This window comes from Equus przewalskii, chromosome 12 (genome assembly GCF_037783145.1).
Source record: "Equus przewalskii isolate Varuska chromosome 12, EquPr2, whole genome shotgun sequence".
Taxonomy (NCBI): domain Eukaryota; kingdom Metazoa; phylum Chordata; class Mammalia; order Perissodactyla; family Equidae; genus Equus; species Equus przewalskii.
Genome location: NC_091842.1, coordinates 39,892,057 through 39,906,531, shown reverse-complemented (window position 1 = coordinate 39,906,531; position 14,475 = coordinate 39,892,057). Strand labels below are relative to the sequence as shown.

Genomic DNA, 14,475 nt, shown 5'->3' with positions numbered 1-14,475 from the left:
CTTTATCTGGCTGTTCATTGGTATCCTTTATCATATCCTTTATTATATAATAAACTGGTAAACACTGGTGTTTCCCTGAATTCTGTGAGCTGTTTTGGCAAACGATCGAATCCGGTGGGGGGTGGGGCATGGGGGTCATGGGAATCTACGATTTATAGCCAAGGCCTACGGAAGTTGTGGGTTGCCTGGGGGCCCACTACTTGCACTTGGCATCTGAAGTGGGGGCAGTCTGGTGGGACTGAGCCCTCAGCCTGGGGGGTCTGCACTGACTCTGGTTAGTGTCAGAATTGAATTCAATTGTAGGACGCCCAGCTGGTGTCACAGAGAATTGCTCGGTGTGGGGAATAAACCCCACACATCTAGGGGCAGACGTGTTGTGAGTGTGGTAATGGTGTGACCATAAAGGAGACACACACAGGAGGAGTAGTGTAGGTTTTCATTACACATGGGATCTGTTGTGCATTGAATTGTGTCCCCCCCAAATCCGTGTGTTGAAGTCCTAACCCCCAACACCTCGGAACCGGACTGTATTTGGAGAGAGGGCCTTTAAACGGATGATTGCAGTAAAATGAGGCCATTAGGGTGGGCCCTCATCCAAAGTGAATGGTGTCCTTATAGAGGAGGACACACACAGGGACACGGGGGACGCATGGGCACACAGGAAAGACCACGTGACGCAGCAAGGAGGCAGCCACCTGCAAGCCTCAGAGAGGTGCCTTGAAGTGGCAGGAAAAGCCAATCTTGCCTTACCTTGATCTTGGACTTCCATCCTCCAGAACTGTGAGAAAAATTTCCCTTGTTTATGTCACCCAGCCTGTGGTATTTGTTATGGCAGCCGGAGGGGACTAACACGATCTCCACAGTTTAGTTTGCGTCGCTGGCTCGCTAATCCTGCTCAGTATTTGTTTTGTCTAAAATACACATGGGGTCCGGTCGCTGCCCTGCTCCAGAGACAGAGAGGTTTCACTCATGTCCACTTATCCGCCCCTCACCAGGAAGCCGCCGGCCTTGATCCCTCCCATCCTTCTCCAGCTGCCGGCCTCCTGGCCCCGGGCTCACGGGGCGGCATGGGTGAGACGCGGCTCTGCGGGTGCCCAGGTCTCCGCCTCCGGGTGGTGCTTCCATTCATCCCGTCCTTCGTCCTGCGCTCCTGGCAGGCGGCAGGCGCTCGAGCTTCTGCGTGGATGTTACTGGATTTTAAATGTCTAGCACCTGCGGAGAGGGGGCGCGGTCCCGGAGCAGCCCCCGGGTCTGGATCTAGAGATGCCACGACTACCGTGTACCGGGCCAGAGACCCGCGCAGCCCACGTGGTCGGGAGAAGGACCGTCGTGACCACAGGCGGCCGCACCCGCGGGCAGGGGTCGCAGGCCGAGACGGGCGGTGGGGGGAGGGGCCCGGACTCCGCAGAGAAGGGAAGCGACCCCGCCGCCCGGACATCTCCCGGCGCTGTGCCGGCTGCGCACCGCGGGGAGTCCCGGAACAGCGGCTCGAGGAGGGGAAGGGGAGAGGGAGGACCCGCGCGCCCCTCCCCCGGGCTGGGCTGCGCGCTTCTGAGAAAGCAGAAGCGAGCTATGCTCCGGGGAGTGCCACCGGAGCCGGGATCTGGGAAGAGAAACTTGCGGCGGCTGACAGGGCTCCTCGCCGCCGCCCCCCACCCAGCCCCGACCCGCGCTCTGAAGTGTTCGGAGGAGGGTCCTTGGGTCCTGCGGGGGGCAGGGGCCACCACCTGGCCCGCCCCTTGTCGCTGGACATCTGAAGATCAGGCCCCTTCCCCGGTCTCGCCATCACCGCTTCTCGGGGTGCCACGCCCCGCCAGAGGGAGGGGCCGCCTGTGCCGTGCGGAGCGGGACAAGACCGGCTCTGGACCCCTAGAGGCCGCAGCAACGGACCCGGAGTCCGGACCTCCGCCCTCTCCCGCGTCCCCTCAACCCTCCCGGGACACCCAGCAACCCCAGCTCTCCTGGGCCCTCCGCTGGACGCCCCCAGCATCGTGCCTTCCAGTGCCCCGGACCCCTGGCGCGGTCCCCAGTCTTCCTGCGCCCCTCCTATCCTGCGTCGGATCCCCCTGAGCCTCTCCGGGCCCCTGACTTCCGCCCCCAGGTCCTCAGGGCGGCCCGGGCCAGGCCCCCTCGAGCCCCGGCGGCTGCCCAGGCAGGAGAGCGCCATGCTCCAGCTCCTGGTGCTGCTGCTCCTGCTGCTGCTGCCCCCCGCGCGCGCCCCGGAGCCCGCGGCGCAGGATGTGAGCCTGGGCGTGGTGAGTGCCGGGGTCCTCGGGCTCCTGGGATCTGCAGCGGGGCTGGGAGAGGCAAGCTGGGATCCCTGGGCGCGGAGGAGGCTGAGGGCTGATTCAAACGTTCAAGGAGTGACTAGGAACGGGATCTGGGGACACGGATTCTTGGATCCATCAGGAGGTTTGGGGCCCAGATTAGAAGATCTGGAAAGGGGCTTGGGTGGGGAGGTGGGGACCAGGACTCTGGAGTCCATATAATGCCTGGCAAACCCAGGGCTGGAGGGCCGGGACCTTGAGAGAGGGAGCAGGTGGGCTCTCGGGGCTGGGGGCCTGGCAACAGGAGGGCGAGACTTCCAGGATGATGGTGGGAAGGGAAAGTCCCATCCCTCCGACCCTCCCGCTTCATCTGTTCCCTCCTGTGGTCTAGGACTGGCTGACACGCTATGGCTACCTGCCACCACCCAACCCTGCCCAGGCCCAGCTGCAGAGCCCTGCCAAGCTACGGGATGCCATCAAGGTCATGCAGAGGTTTGCCGGGCTGCGTGAGACAGGTGTCCTGGGTAGGTGGCCCCCACCCCCTCCCCAGCCCTGCCTCTGCACCCACCTGACAATTATTCAGCGGGTTTTAAACCACAGGATGCACCTGAATCATGGGAGCTGGGCAAATGCTGATTTGGGCCCCAACCCAGGAAGTTCTTGGGCACTCCTCTTTCAACAAATATTTATCAAGAATCTCTTACATGCAAGACCATCTCAGGCTCCCCTGTGACACTGGTGAACAGAGTAGATAAGGTCCCTGCTCTCATGGAGCCAACATTCTAGAGAGGGACACACGCAGATCAAGAACAGAAATATGCAAGATATTTTCAGGGAGTGGCAAGTGTTTTGAAGAAATAACATGGTAATGATGCTGAGGGGCTGCTCTGTCAGGGCAGGCTCCCCTGAAAGGTGTCACATGAGTTGAGAAGAGCTCTATGACACAGAGCACTATAGGACACACAGAGGAGGAGCCAGCCATGGCAGAATGTAGGAGAAGAGTGTCCCAGGCAAATGCAAGGGCCCTGTGGTCAGCACAAGCTTGTGTGCCTGTAATGAGAGGAGGACTGAAGAGCTAAGAAGAGCCTGATTGGGGGCCTTGAAGGGTGTTTGGGTTTGATTCCAAGTGTGGTGAGAAACCATGGGAGGGTTTGAAGTGCGGTTTTAAGCTTTCTCTGGTTGCTGATGGAGAGTGGAGAGTGGGGAGCACAGGGACCAGGAAGGAGGCAGTTGCAGCATCCACGCAAGAGTTGATGGTGGCCTGGGCTGGGGGGCGGGGTGGGTGGGGCGTGATGAGAAGCAGTTGAATCCAGGGTGTGTATTTTGGAGGTAGAGCTGAGAGGCTCATCTGTTGGGTTAAATGGGCAGGAAGGAGAACTGAGGAGACACTGGCTAGTTGCGAGAGAAGGGACCTCTCCCTGTCCTGTCCTCTGCTGAGCAGTGGCTGGCATCAGGATGTGCTCAATTACTCTTTGTCACCCCAACCAACGAGGTGAGGCAGGACCTTCATTTGCAGACCAGGAGACTGCTGGGAATGGAGCCGAGCTGGGAGAGGGGACTCCAGGCTGATCTACCCTGGGAGGGGTGGCTTGCCGCATGGGGCCAGAGACGCAGCCAGCCCTGGGAGTTGGGAGCTAGGGGGTGAGGTATGGGCAACCTCCTAGGGGGTCCCAGCCTCAAAGAATAGGGTTCTCACTGCACCCCAGGGCTCCTTTCTGCAGAGCCAAACCACCAGGGCTCAGGGAAGTGGGACCCCCAGATCCTGGCCTGAGATTCTGAGCGCCACCTGGAGGCAGTCCGCCCAGGGCCAGGTGCAGAGAGTGACACCGCCCAGAAGAGCAGTATCATAGTTTTATATGAGCTGGCTTCCAGAATCGGACTGCCTGGGTTCAAATCCAAGCTGTGGGGCCTTCTCAAGCAAGTTTCTTAACCTCTCTGAGCCTCAGTGTCCCCAGGTGGAAAGTTAGCTGGTGTCCTGATGAGGGCAGGTTGTCCTAGAGCTGATTCCACCCCCACCAACCTCTCCACAGACCCAGAGACAATGGCCGCCATGCGTAAGCCCCGCTGCTCCCTGCCGGACGTGCTGGGGGTGGCGGGGCTGGTTAGGCGGCGCCGCCGATACGCCCTGAGTGGGAGCGTGTGGAAGAAGCGAACCCTGACGTGGAGGTAGGTCCTGGTACGCAGCCCACCCTGGGCCTGCCTGCTGGGCCCAGCTTGGAACGGCCAACCTGACTCCTGTTCCCCTCTCCCCAGGGTCCAGTCCTTCCCCCAGAGCTCCGCGCTGAGCCAGGAGACAGTGCGCACCCTCATGCACCATGCCTTGACTGCCTGGGGCGCTGTGTCAGGCCTCAGTTTCCAGGAGGTGGGTTCTCAGGGCCCAAGTGAGCCCGACATCCTCATCGACTTTGCCCGGGCGTACCACCAGGACAGTTACCCCTTCGACGGGCAGGGGGGCACCCTCGCCCATGCCTTCTTCCCTGGGGAGCACCCCATCTCTGGGGACACTCACTTCGACGATGAGGAGACCTGGACTTTTGGGTCAAAAGGTACAATCTCCCCTCTTCTGAGAGGTCCTCTCCTCAGGTCTGTCTGCCCTTAAGAATTAGGTTTAAATTACATTTACTGATGGAGGCTGCACCAGTTGGGCTTTTCCAGAGAAACAGAACCGGTAGGATGTGTGTGAGTGTGTGTGTGTATGTGTATGGAGTGATTTATTTTAAGGAATTGGCTCATGGAATTGTAGGGACTAGCAAGTCCAAAATCCATAGGGTGGGCCCGCTGGCTGGAAACCCAGGCAGGATTTCTATGTTGCAGTCTTGAGGCAGGATTCCTTCTTCTCTGGGTAACCTCAGTTTTTGCTCTTAAGGTTTTCAACTGATTAGATGAGGCCCACCCACAGTATGGAGAGTAATCTGCTTTACTTACCATCTACTGATTATAGGTGTTAACCACATCTACAAATAACCTCCACAGCAACATCTGGACTGGTGTTCGACCAAGCAACTGGGCACCATAGTCTGGCCAAGTTGACGCAGGAAAGTACCCATTACAGAGGCCTGTCGGGTGCCCAGCTCTGAGCTGAGGACTTAAAGAGTCAAAAACACAAGTCTGTCCAGCAGCTGAGTCAGGAGAGTAACCGGCAATTGCTACACACGGTGACACAACTACAGAGAATCACATTAGAGGAAGTCCTCAAGCTTGCGGGTGCTCAGAGGGAGGGCCGACCTGCGGTTGTTGGCTCAGGGGGGCTTCCCTGCAGTGGTGACACTGTGCATTCCACATGCGGACACTGAGTGCCAACTAGCGCACAAGGTTCCACCCTCCAGAGTACACAGGGTGGTGGGTGTGGTGATGAGGGTGGGGGTAGGAGGGGTGCATGAGAAAGCGCAAGCCAGTGAGCTAGCCGAGTCCAGGTAGTCAGGGGTGGCAGCTGTGGGGTGAGAAACAGCCCAGGCCATTCAGGGATGGGTGTTGGGGGCGACACCATAGAGGACGGACGGCAGGTCTCATGCCATAAAGGGCCTTGGAAAGCAGCGCATGTCAAGAGCCTGGACAAAGGGCTTCTGAAGGCAATGGGAGCTGAGGAAGCCTTTGCATTCTAGAAATATCACTGGCTGCGGTGGGGGGCAAGATAGGGGTGGGGAGGGAGGAAGCTACCTCAGGGACCAGATAAGAGATGGTCGTGGGTGATTGGGGGTGGAGGGCAGTGGGTGGCTCTGAGGAAGTTTATCAGGATGGGCAAAGATTGGGATCCGACTGGGTTCTGGGGTCCAAGGGGATGGGGAGGGTGGGTGATGGCCAGGGTTCCGGCTCTGGGAGGCTCGCGGAAGGCAGGGGTGACCTCAGGTTGGGGCATCTGTTTGCAGTGCTGTGGGCCGTTCAGGGCACATGGTGCGTCGGTGGCCGAGTGTCTTGCTCTAGAACATGGACCCCTCTGACTTACTAGGTCAGGTCCCCAGAAGCTCGAGCTGGAGATTCTTGTGCAGACAGTCTTTCGGGGGCACATTCTCAGGACAAAGGGAAGCAGGAGAGGACTGCGGACAGAAGACAAGCAAGGATGTGGTTTCTGCTGGAGGAAGCCAGAGCCCATGGGAGCTCTGGAGCATAAACAGTGCTGCGGGGTTGGTCCTGCCTGGAGGCCAGGAGCCCAGCTCGTCTCGTCCCTGATCAATCTGCCATTGGCCACCAGCTGCTGGGGAGAGGCTGGGCCAGTGGAGAGAGCCATCTTCTGGGGGAGGGGGCAGCCAGGGCTGGGCGCACAGGCTCTGTGAAGGATCTGCCGAGAGCATCCATACAGCGAGGCTGTAGCACAGCATTAAGTACGTGGGCTGGAAGTGGGACTCAAGTCAGGGCTCCTCTGCCTGCTCCGTGTGTAAGGTCCCTGAGCTCAGTGTGCTCAGCTTCCCCATCTGAGAAGTGGGGATGATAACAGGACCTGTGGTGGCGCAGGCTTGTGGTTTAAATGAGTAATTCACCTGCAGCCGTCACACAGGGCCTGGCATGCAGGAGTGCGCCATTCATTGCCAGCTGCTATGAGCAGAGCCTGGTGGCAGATTTAAGAGTCAGCGGTGCTCGGGGGAATGGTAAGGTTCTGGGAGGAGAATGTAGAATGTGAAGGTCAAGTGCAGAGCTGTGGAGAGCCCCACAGTCACGGGGAGGAGGAATCAAAGGAAATGCAGAGAGAACATTTCAAAAGGTGATCAAGAACAAGAGTGAAGAAGGAAGTGGTCAGCAGAGGGCAGGGCAGCAAACCAGTTCAGAGGCCACAGAGGCTCAGAGTAGGTCGTCTGGGGATGAAGTGACCTTAATGCCTCCAGGCTCAGTGGGTGGGGAAGAATCCAGACCACAGTGGGGTTAGGCATGAGAGGAGTTGAGGAAGTGAAGAGGAGTTTAGACCACTGACCAGACAACTGGCTGGGGAGGGAGGGTGTGTGGATGGGGGGCAGACAGGTCCACGGGGTGTCTTAGAGAGAGGGAGTCTTGAGTACTCAGGGATGCTGGATGAGCCAATAGAAAGAAAGGGGTGGGGGATGGAGGCATGGCTGGCTGGCTGGCTGGATCGATAGATGGATGGCTCGACACATGGATGGACAGATGGACAGGTAGATGCATGGATAAACCCATGGATGCATGCACGAATGCATGGATGTAAGGATGAATGCATGAGTGCATTGAGGCATAGATGGATGGAGGCAGGGATGCAGGGATGGACAGATGGGTGGGGCACTTTCCTTGTCCTAGAGGAGGTAAGAAAGAAAGGGTCCTCGCACAGGGCAGGGCAGGAGGCAGGAGGTGAGCGTGACGGAGATGCAGCTGTCTGCCCTGGGTGCACAGGAAGTAAGAGATTACATCAGATGGCCTATTTTGATGAAATAGGAAATGCATTTGTCATGTAAGAGTTGGGGGTTGGGACTGGGTAATGGCTTGAGGGGCTCTGGGCCTGGAATTGAGGCTGAGTGGAGAGTGCAAAGGAGCTGCCTGCTGAGGCCTAGGGCAAGGATGAGAGGAGCCGAGCACCCTCGTAGACTGGCCTCCGGGAATCTCGTGGGGCTGGATCTGCACAGTTGCGTAATTTCCCCCTGCTGTAAAATATGAGAAGGGTGCAAGGAAGGGGTACAGCGAAGGAGAGGCAAGGCAGGGAATGGGTGAGAGATAAGAGACATCCACCTGATTAAGACACCAAACTTCCCCCAGTTTCTCAGGAAAAGGACTCAGCGATGGAAAAACCCAGTCAACACAGAGACTCACCGAGACATATGAGTTTGACCAAGACCCTCTTTAGTGTCTGTTGAGAGCCGAGACAGCACAGCTCGGCCTCAGCCCCAGCTCTGCCATTGCACCTGACCTCTCTGTGCCTCAGTTTCCCTGCCCGTGAAATGGGGATAGGAGGTAGAGGTTTTGTGAGAAGTAAATGAAGACAAGGGTTACTTCTCTTCTTGTGATGGATGCACTTCATTCTCTGCCTCTCATCTCGTGGCCTTTAGAGGCTGAGAGAAATCTGCTTTTGAGTCCCCGGGTCACTTCCAATAACCCACTTTTTGACCCCAGTTAGAGATTCCATGGAGCATCCGGACATCTGGGGAATCTGTGCCTCCCTGGGGGGCTGCTCACCTCTCTCCTTCTCAGCCTCTCCCTGCCTGCTCTGTGTATAGTGTATCGGATCGATGAGCTGGAGTTCGACCAGCGACCGGAGCGTGAAGAGGCTTGCTCCTGGCGCCTGGGCTGGGTCCCCGAGGAAGAAGCCTCTGTGGTCAGAGAGGCTGGGAGCGAGGCCAGGCACCAGGGCCTGCAGGCTGTGGTGGGAATGGAGAGTGCCTGCTGGAGCTGCACATTCGCAGATGGATGAAGGCCTCAGGGGTGGGGAGGAGAGGGGAGGACCCAGGGAGGCAGGCAGGCTGGGGGAGGGGGAGACCGTGAGAGGGATAGAGGACTGAGGGGATGTGGGCACTAGAGGGGTGTGGATAGAAGGAGAGGGCAGGGGAAGGACCATGGGGCTGGGAGTGGGGTGAAGGTCTTGGGGGCTGAGGCCAAGGAGACTGACCGACATTGCCCATGGGTGGGAACAGGAGGGAGTGGGGGGCTCTGACCACAGACTGGAGCTGGGAGGAGGGGACATTCTGAGGGCTGGGGCCTCCTCCAGAGCCTGCAGGCACCCCAGGCTCCTGCTTCCCCAGAATGTTGCCATGTGCACAGTCTCGCCTTCCTGGGCCAGGGGCTGCCCCAGTGTAAGGTCGCCCCACCTCTGTCCAGACTGTCTCCTCCTGCTCTTTCCACACCCTGCCCTGTGGGTCTCCGCAGCCCGGTGTACGTGTGTCTAGCACTGCCAAACAAGACTACTCAAAAATATTGACCAAATAAGTGACCACAGGCAGGAAGGATGAAGGGGCTCAGGGAGCGTCTGGGCAGAGGTGGCCACCTCCAAAGGTCTCCTGGCTGTTCCTCTCCACTGGCCCCACTCCTAGCTGCCTAGCTGCCCTTTCCCAGTGAGGGGATTTAGGGGCACAATCCAGCCCACTCTCCCTTCCTCCCCAGATGGTGAGGGGACCGACCTGTTTGCAGTGGCTGTCCACGAGTTTGGCCACGCCCTGGGCCTGGGCCACTCCTCAGTGCCTGACTCCATCATGAGGCCCTTTTACCAGGGCCCAGTGGGTGACCCCACCAAGTACCGCCTGTCGCAGGATGACCGGGAAGGCCTGGAGCAGCTCTATGGTACAGGGAGAGGGCATGGGGGCTTGCCCTGTGGCCTCTGCTGCAGGGGATGGATCCTCACCTCTCTGACTCTCTCCACAGGGAAAGCGCCCCAAACCCCCTATGACAAGCCCACAAGGAGACCCCTGGCTCCTCCTCCCCCGCCCCCTGCTCTGCCCCCAGACAGGTGAGGACCCTCCAGCTGTGTGACCTTGGGGAAGCTGCTGACTTCCATGTCCTCCTCCTGAGATGGGCGTGGGAAGAGTCCCTGCCCTGTAGGACTGTCTCAAGGTTAAGCAAAGAGATGAGGTGCCTCGCCCCTCTCTACTCACCTCCTCTTTCCTCCACAGCCCCTCCCTCCCCGTCCCTGACCGATGTGAGGGCAATTTTGACGCCATCGCTAACATCCGCGGGGAAACCTTCTTTTTTAAAGGCGAGTCAGAGTGATCTCCCCTGACCCGGTATAGTTGGCTTCCTACCCACTTAGGGTGACCCACCAGGCCTGTGGGGTTTCCTGGGATGCGGGACTTTCAGTGCTAGAAAGAGGGAAAGTCCCGGGCAAGGGGGTCCCCCTGGAGCCCTTGCCGCCTTGCTTTCCATATGGACCTCGCGCAAAGCTGTGGGAGGGGGAGACCCAGGGCTGTGTCCCAGCCACACCCTCGGCGGAGAGGACCTCTCGCCATCTCCTGTCCCCGCGTCCACCCCTCTGTCCCCACAGGCCCCTGGTTCTGGCGCCTCCAGCCCTCGGGACAGCTGGTGTCCCCCCGGCCCGCCAGGCTCCACCGCTTCTGGGAGGGGCTGCCGGCCCAGGTGCAGGTCATCCAGGCGGCCTACGCCCGGCCCCCAGACGGCCGCATCCTCCTCTTCAGCGGTGAGTGCGCCCGGGCGGGGCTGGCCGCGCTCGGGCGTGCCGGGCGGGAAGAGCGCCCGCTCACCGAGCCTCCCCGCAGGCCCGCAGTTCTGGGTGTTCCAGGACCGGCGGCTGGAGGGCGCCGCGCGGCCGCTCACCGAGCTGGGGCTGCCCCCGGGGGAGGCGGTGGACGCCGTGTTCTCGTGGCCGCAGAATGGGAAGACCTACCTGATCAGGGGCCAGCGCTACTGGCGCTACGACGAGGCGGCGGCGCGCCCGGACCCCGGCTACCCGCGCGACCTGAGCCTCTGGGAGGGGGCGCCTCTGGCCCCCGACGATGTCACCGTCAGCAACACAGGTGGGAGAGCCCACGGCGTCTGGGGGTCCTGGGGCTGGGGCGGCGGGGTCCTGGGGCACGTGGGGACAGAGGCCATCCTGGCGCTTTCGGGGAGCCCCGGGCAGAGCGCGGCACACCGAGGGAAGGGGTAGGATGGGGCTCGAGGCGGCCGGACCAGCCCCTGAGCGTCTGCTCCCTCCTTGCAGGGGACACTTACTTCTTCAAGGGCGCCCATTACTGGCGCTTTCCCAAGGGCAGCGTCCAGGCCGAGCCGGACTCGCCCCAACCCATGGGCCCCAAGTGGCTGGACTGCCCGGCCCCGAGAGCTGGCCCTCGCACGCCCAGGCCCCCCAAAGCCACTCTCAAGCCTGGACCCTGCGATTGTCAGTGCGAGCTCAATCAGGCCGCGGGGAGGGGGTCCGTGCCCCTCCTGCTACCCCTGCTGTCCCTGTTGGTGGGGGTCGTCGCCTCCCGCTGACTGGGGCCAGGCCGCCATGTGGAAGGCGTCAGATCTCCTGCTGGGGGCGCTGTGGCTGGTGCATCGCTGCCCAGCTCCATCCTCTGTTCCCAGGGGCGGGGCTGGGCGCGGATGCAGCTGGGCGGATGCAAGTGGAGCTAAGCCCTGGGAACAGGGGACAAAGGCTGGGCAAGCGGGGCGACATACTCATTTCCCCCAGATCCGCGCCGCCGGAAACCCAGCGGCCTGGCCCCAGTCTGCGGGAGGCGCACTGCCCCCCAGGACTCTCCTTTTCCCGGAATAGCTAGCCTTTCTCACAGCTCAGGCGGCTGCCCCCTTGTCGCCCTTGCCCCGCCCGGCCACAGCGGCTCCAGGCTGTTTGGGTCTATAGAGGACAGGCCTGCTTGGAAGCTGATCCCTGGTCCTCTCTCCACCTGGTGCTCTTTCTCAGAAGTTTCTCACCCTGTCCTGCCTCCATGACACTTCAGTCAACACCACATAGGTGGGGACCCTGGACCCAGCCCTGAGACCACCCCTGGGCACCAGTGCCCATTATCTGGGTGACTTCAGTGGCTACACAGGCGACCCTCCACAATCTGGGCCCCTTGGACCTCCTTGCTGGTCACCACCCTGAACCCAGAACTGCCCCCATTCAACAGGACACCCTCCTAGCCCTGCAGAAGCCTCCACACTGGAGTGTCTGCCGCTTCCCTCAGGGAGAACTCCTGGGCCCCCATCAGCTCAGGGCTGGAGGAAAGACACTGGTCTGAGCTCCCTCTCAATCAGGGTCTTTGCCTCCTCAGCAAATCTTGCTGATGAGTGGGTTGAATCTGGGCCACCTCAATCATGCCCCTAGTCCCTACAGAATTCATGGTCTAAATCAGCGCCTCTGGAACTGTGGCTCTGGAATATTCCTCATCAGAGTCACCCAAGGAACTTATGCAGATGCCATGTCCTCACTCCGAATCCTCACTCTGGGAGTGGAGCCAGGTGTCTGCATTTGAACAGGGTGAGGGGGTGGGTTGCCTGCTGGACAAGGGAGCTGAGCCAGCAGCTCCGGACTCTGTCCTGTGGCTTTTGTGTGTCTCTCCCATGTTCTCCCTCCCAGGGGCCCACCACTTCATGTTCTCTACAGAGCTAAGATGATGGCCTTGCTTGAGAGAGGTCCATCCCCCGTGGTTGGGGTCACTTAGCAGCGACTTCTTGGACTGCCATCCAGCCACAGTGGCCCCACAGAGCTGTCCAGAGCCGAGGCTGTGGGCTGCAGTCCCAGTGAGCAGGGACGTTGCCCGCTGTTGGTCATGACAACCAAACGAGTCCGAGGGCACAGCCAGGTGTCTTCCACCAGCCCATGAGCTGAGAATGCTAAGTCACCAGACAACCAGAAATTGAGTCTCTGTCAGGATCCTTTTGAAGTGTAAGGAGAGAGAAACTTACACTTTGAAAGGTTTTGAGCCTCATCCAGGACAATAAAAATAACTGTACAGAAAACCCTTCATTTCTTCTGAGCACTGATGGGCCTGGGGTGAGGTTTGGTGGCAGGGACTTGATGGACCAGAATCGCTCTGCTTTGCTGAAGACGTTGAATCTGGAGTTGGCGGGTGGCAGGTTGGCGGACGGGAGGAGAGTGAGTGGGAGGAGGAAGCAGAGAGAGGAACCCAAAAGTCTTTTGGGGGAGCCCAGAGGAGAGGCGTCCAATGTGAAATGTGAGGCTGCTTCCAGTGCCACATGGAAACTTCTCTTTCCCCAGCCTTTAAGAATGATTACGTCTACTACACAAAAATGCCGTGTCAGATGGATTGATTTTATTTCAAAAATGGTGCAGTCTCGTAATCAAAATTTAACATTTTGTGCTTCAAAGGACACCACAAAAAAAGTGAAAAGACAACCCATAGAATGTGAAAAAGTATTTTAAATGATAATCTGAAAAGTGACTATCTCCAGAATATATAAACTACTCCTACAACTTGATAACAAAAACAAAAATAACCCTATCTAAAAATGGGCAAAGGATCCGAGTATATATTTCTCCAAGGGAGGTGTACAAATGGCCAATGAGCACATGAAAAGCTGCTCAACATTAGTCATGAGAGGGGGCTGGCTCTGTGGCCGAGTGGTTAAGTTCGCGCGCTCAACTGTGGCAGTCCAGGGTTCGGATCCTGGGCGCAGACATGGCACTGCTCATCAGGCCACGTTGAGGCGGCGGCCCACATCCCACAACTAGAAGGACATGCAACTAAGATATACAACTGTGTACGGGGGGGTTTGGGGAGATAGAGCAGAAAAAAAAAAAAGATTGGCAACAGTTGTTAGCCCAGGTGCCAATCTTTAAAAAAAAAACAAAAAACATTAGTCATGAGAGACATGCAAATCAAAACCATAATGAATACCACTTCACACCCACCGGGATGACTAGAATCAAAAAGATGTAACAGTAAGTGTTGGTGAGAATGTGGGACATTGAAATTTTCATCCCCTGCTGCTGGGAATGTAAGCTGGTGTTGCCAATTGGAAAACAGTCTGGTGCTATCTCAAAAAGTTGAACACATACTTACCATATGACCCAGCAATTCCACTTCTTGTTGTAGACTCAAGAGATTAACATCTGTCCACACAGAAACTTGCACATGAATGTTCACAGCAGCGTTACTCATAATAGCCAAAATGTGGAAACACCCAAAATGTCCATCAATAGGTGAATAGACAAACAAAATGTGGTCCATCCATACAGTGGAATATTATTCAGTCATAAAAAGGAATGCAGCGCTGACACCCACTGCAATGTGGATGAATCCTGAAAATTCTAGGCTAAGGGAAAGAAGTCAGATACAGTGGGCCCCATAGTGTATGATTTCCTTATATGAAATGTGCAGAACAAGAAAATCCATAGAGACAGAGTAGATGAGTGGTTTCCTAGGCCAGGTGAGGGGTGGGGATGTGAGGATTAAGGGATGATGGCTAAGGGGTAAGGAATTTCTTTTTTTCTTTTCTTTGCTGAGGAAGATTTGCCCTGAGCTAACATCTATTGCCAGTCTTCCTCCATTTTGTCTGTGAGCCACTGTCATGGCATGGCCACTGATAGATGAGTGGTATAGGTCCGTGCCAGGGAAGCAAACCTGGGCCGCTGATGTGGAGCTCACTGAACTTAACCACTAGGGCACTGGGGCAGGCCCATGGGTTGAGGAATTTCTTTTTCAGGTGGTGAAAGTTTCTGAAATTGATTGTGATGATGGCTGAACAGTTCTCTGCATTGAATCATACACTTTAATGAGTGAAGTGTATCGTATGTGAATTATATCTCACTAAAGCTATTTTTAAAAAGCTACAATTCCCAGTGAAACACAGGTGTCTTCAGATGGTGGCCTTTGTGAGGCAG

General features: G+C 57.9%; 1 protein-coding gene across 1 annotated transcript; it reads left to right on the top strand.

The window, feature by feature from the left end:
* Nucleotides 1-1,612: 1,612 nt before the first annotated feature.
* Nucleotides 1,613-12,590, top strand: MMP25 (matrix metallopeptidase 25). Its single transcript, XM_070566972.1, has 10 exons — nt 1,613-2,255; nt 2,659-2,791; nt 4,298-4,433; nt 4,521-4,813; nt 9,300-9,476; nt 9,558-9,642; nt 9,806-9,888; nt 10,174-10,326; nt 10,406-10,663; nt 10,849-12,590. Exons 1-10 carry the CDS (start codon nt 2,166-2,168, stop codon nt 11,118-11,120), a joined length of 1,680 nt encoding a protein of 559 aa, XP_070423073.1. The 5' UTR covers nt 1,613-2,165; the 3' UTR covers nt 11,121-12,590.
* Nucleotides 12,591-14,475: the final 1,885 nt, after the last annotated feature.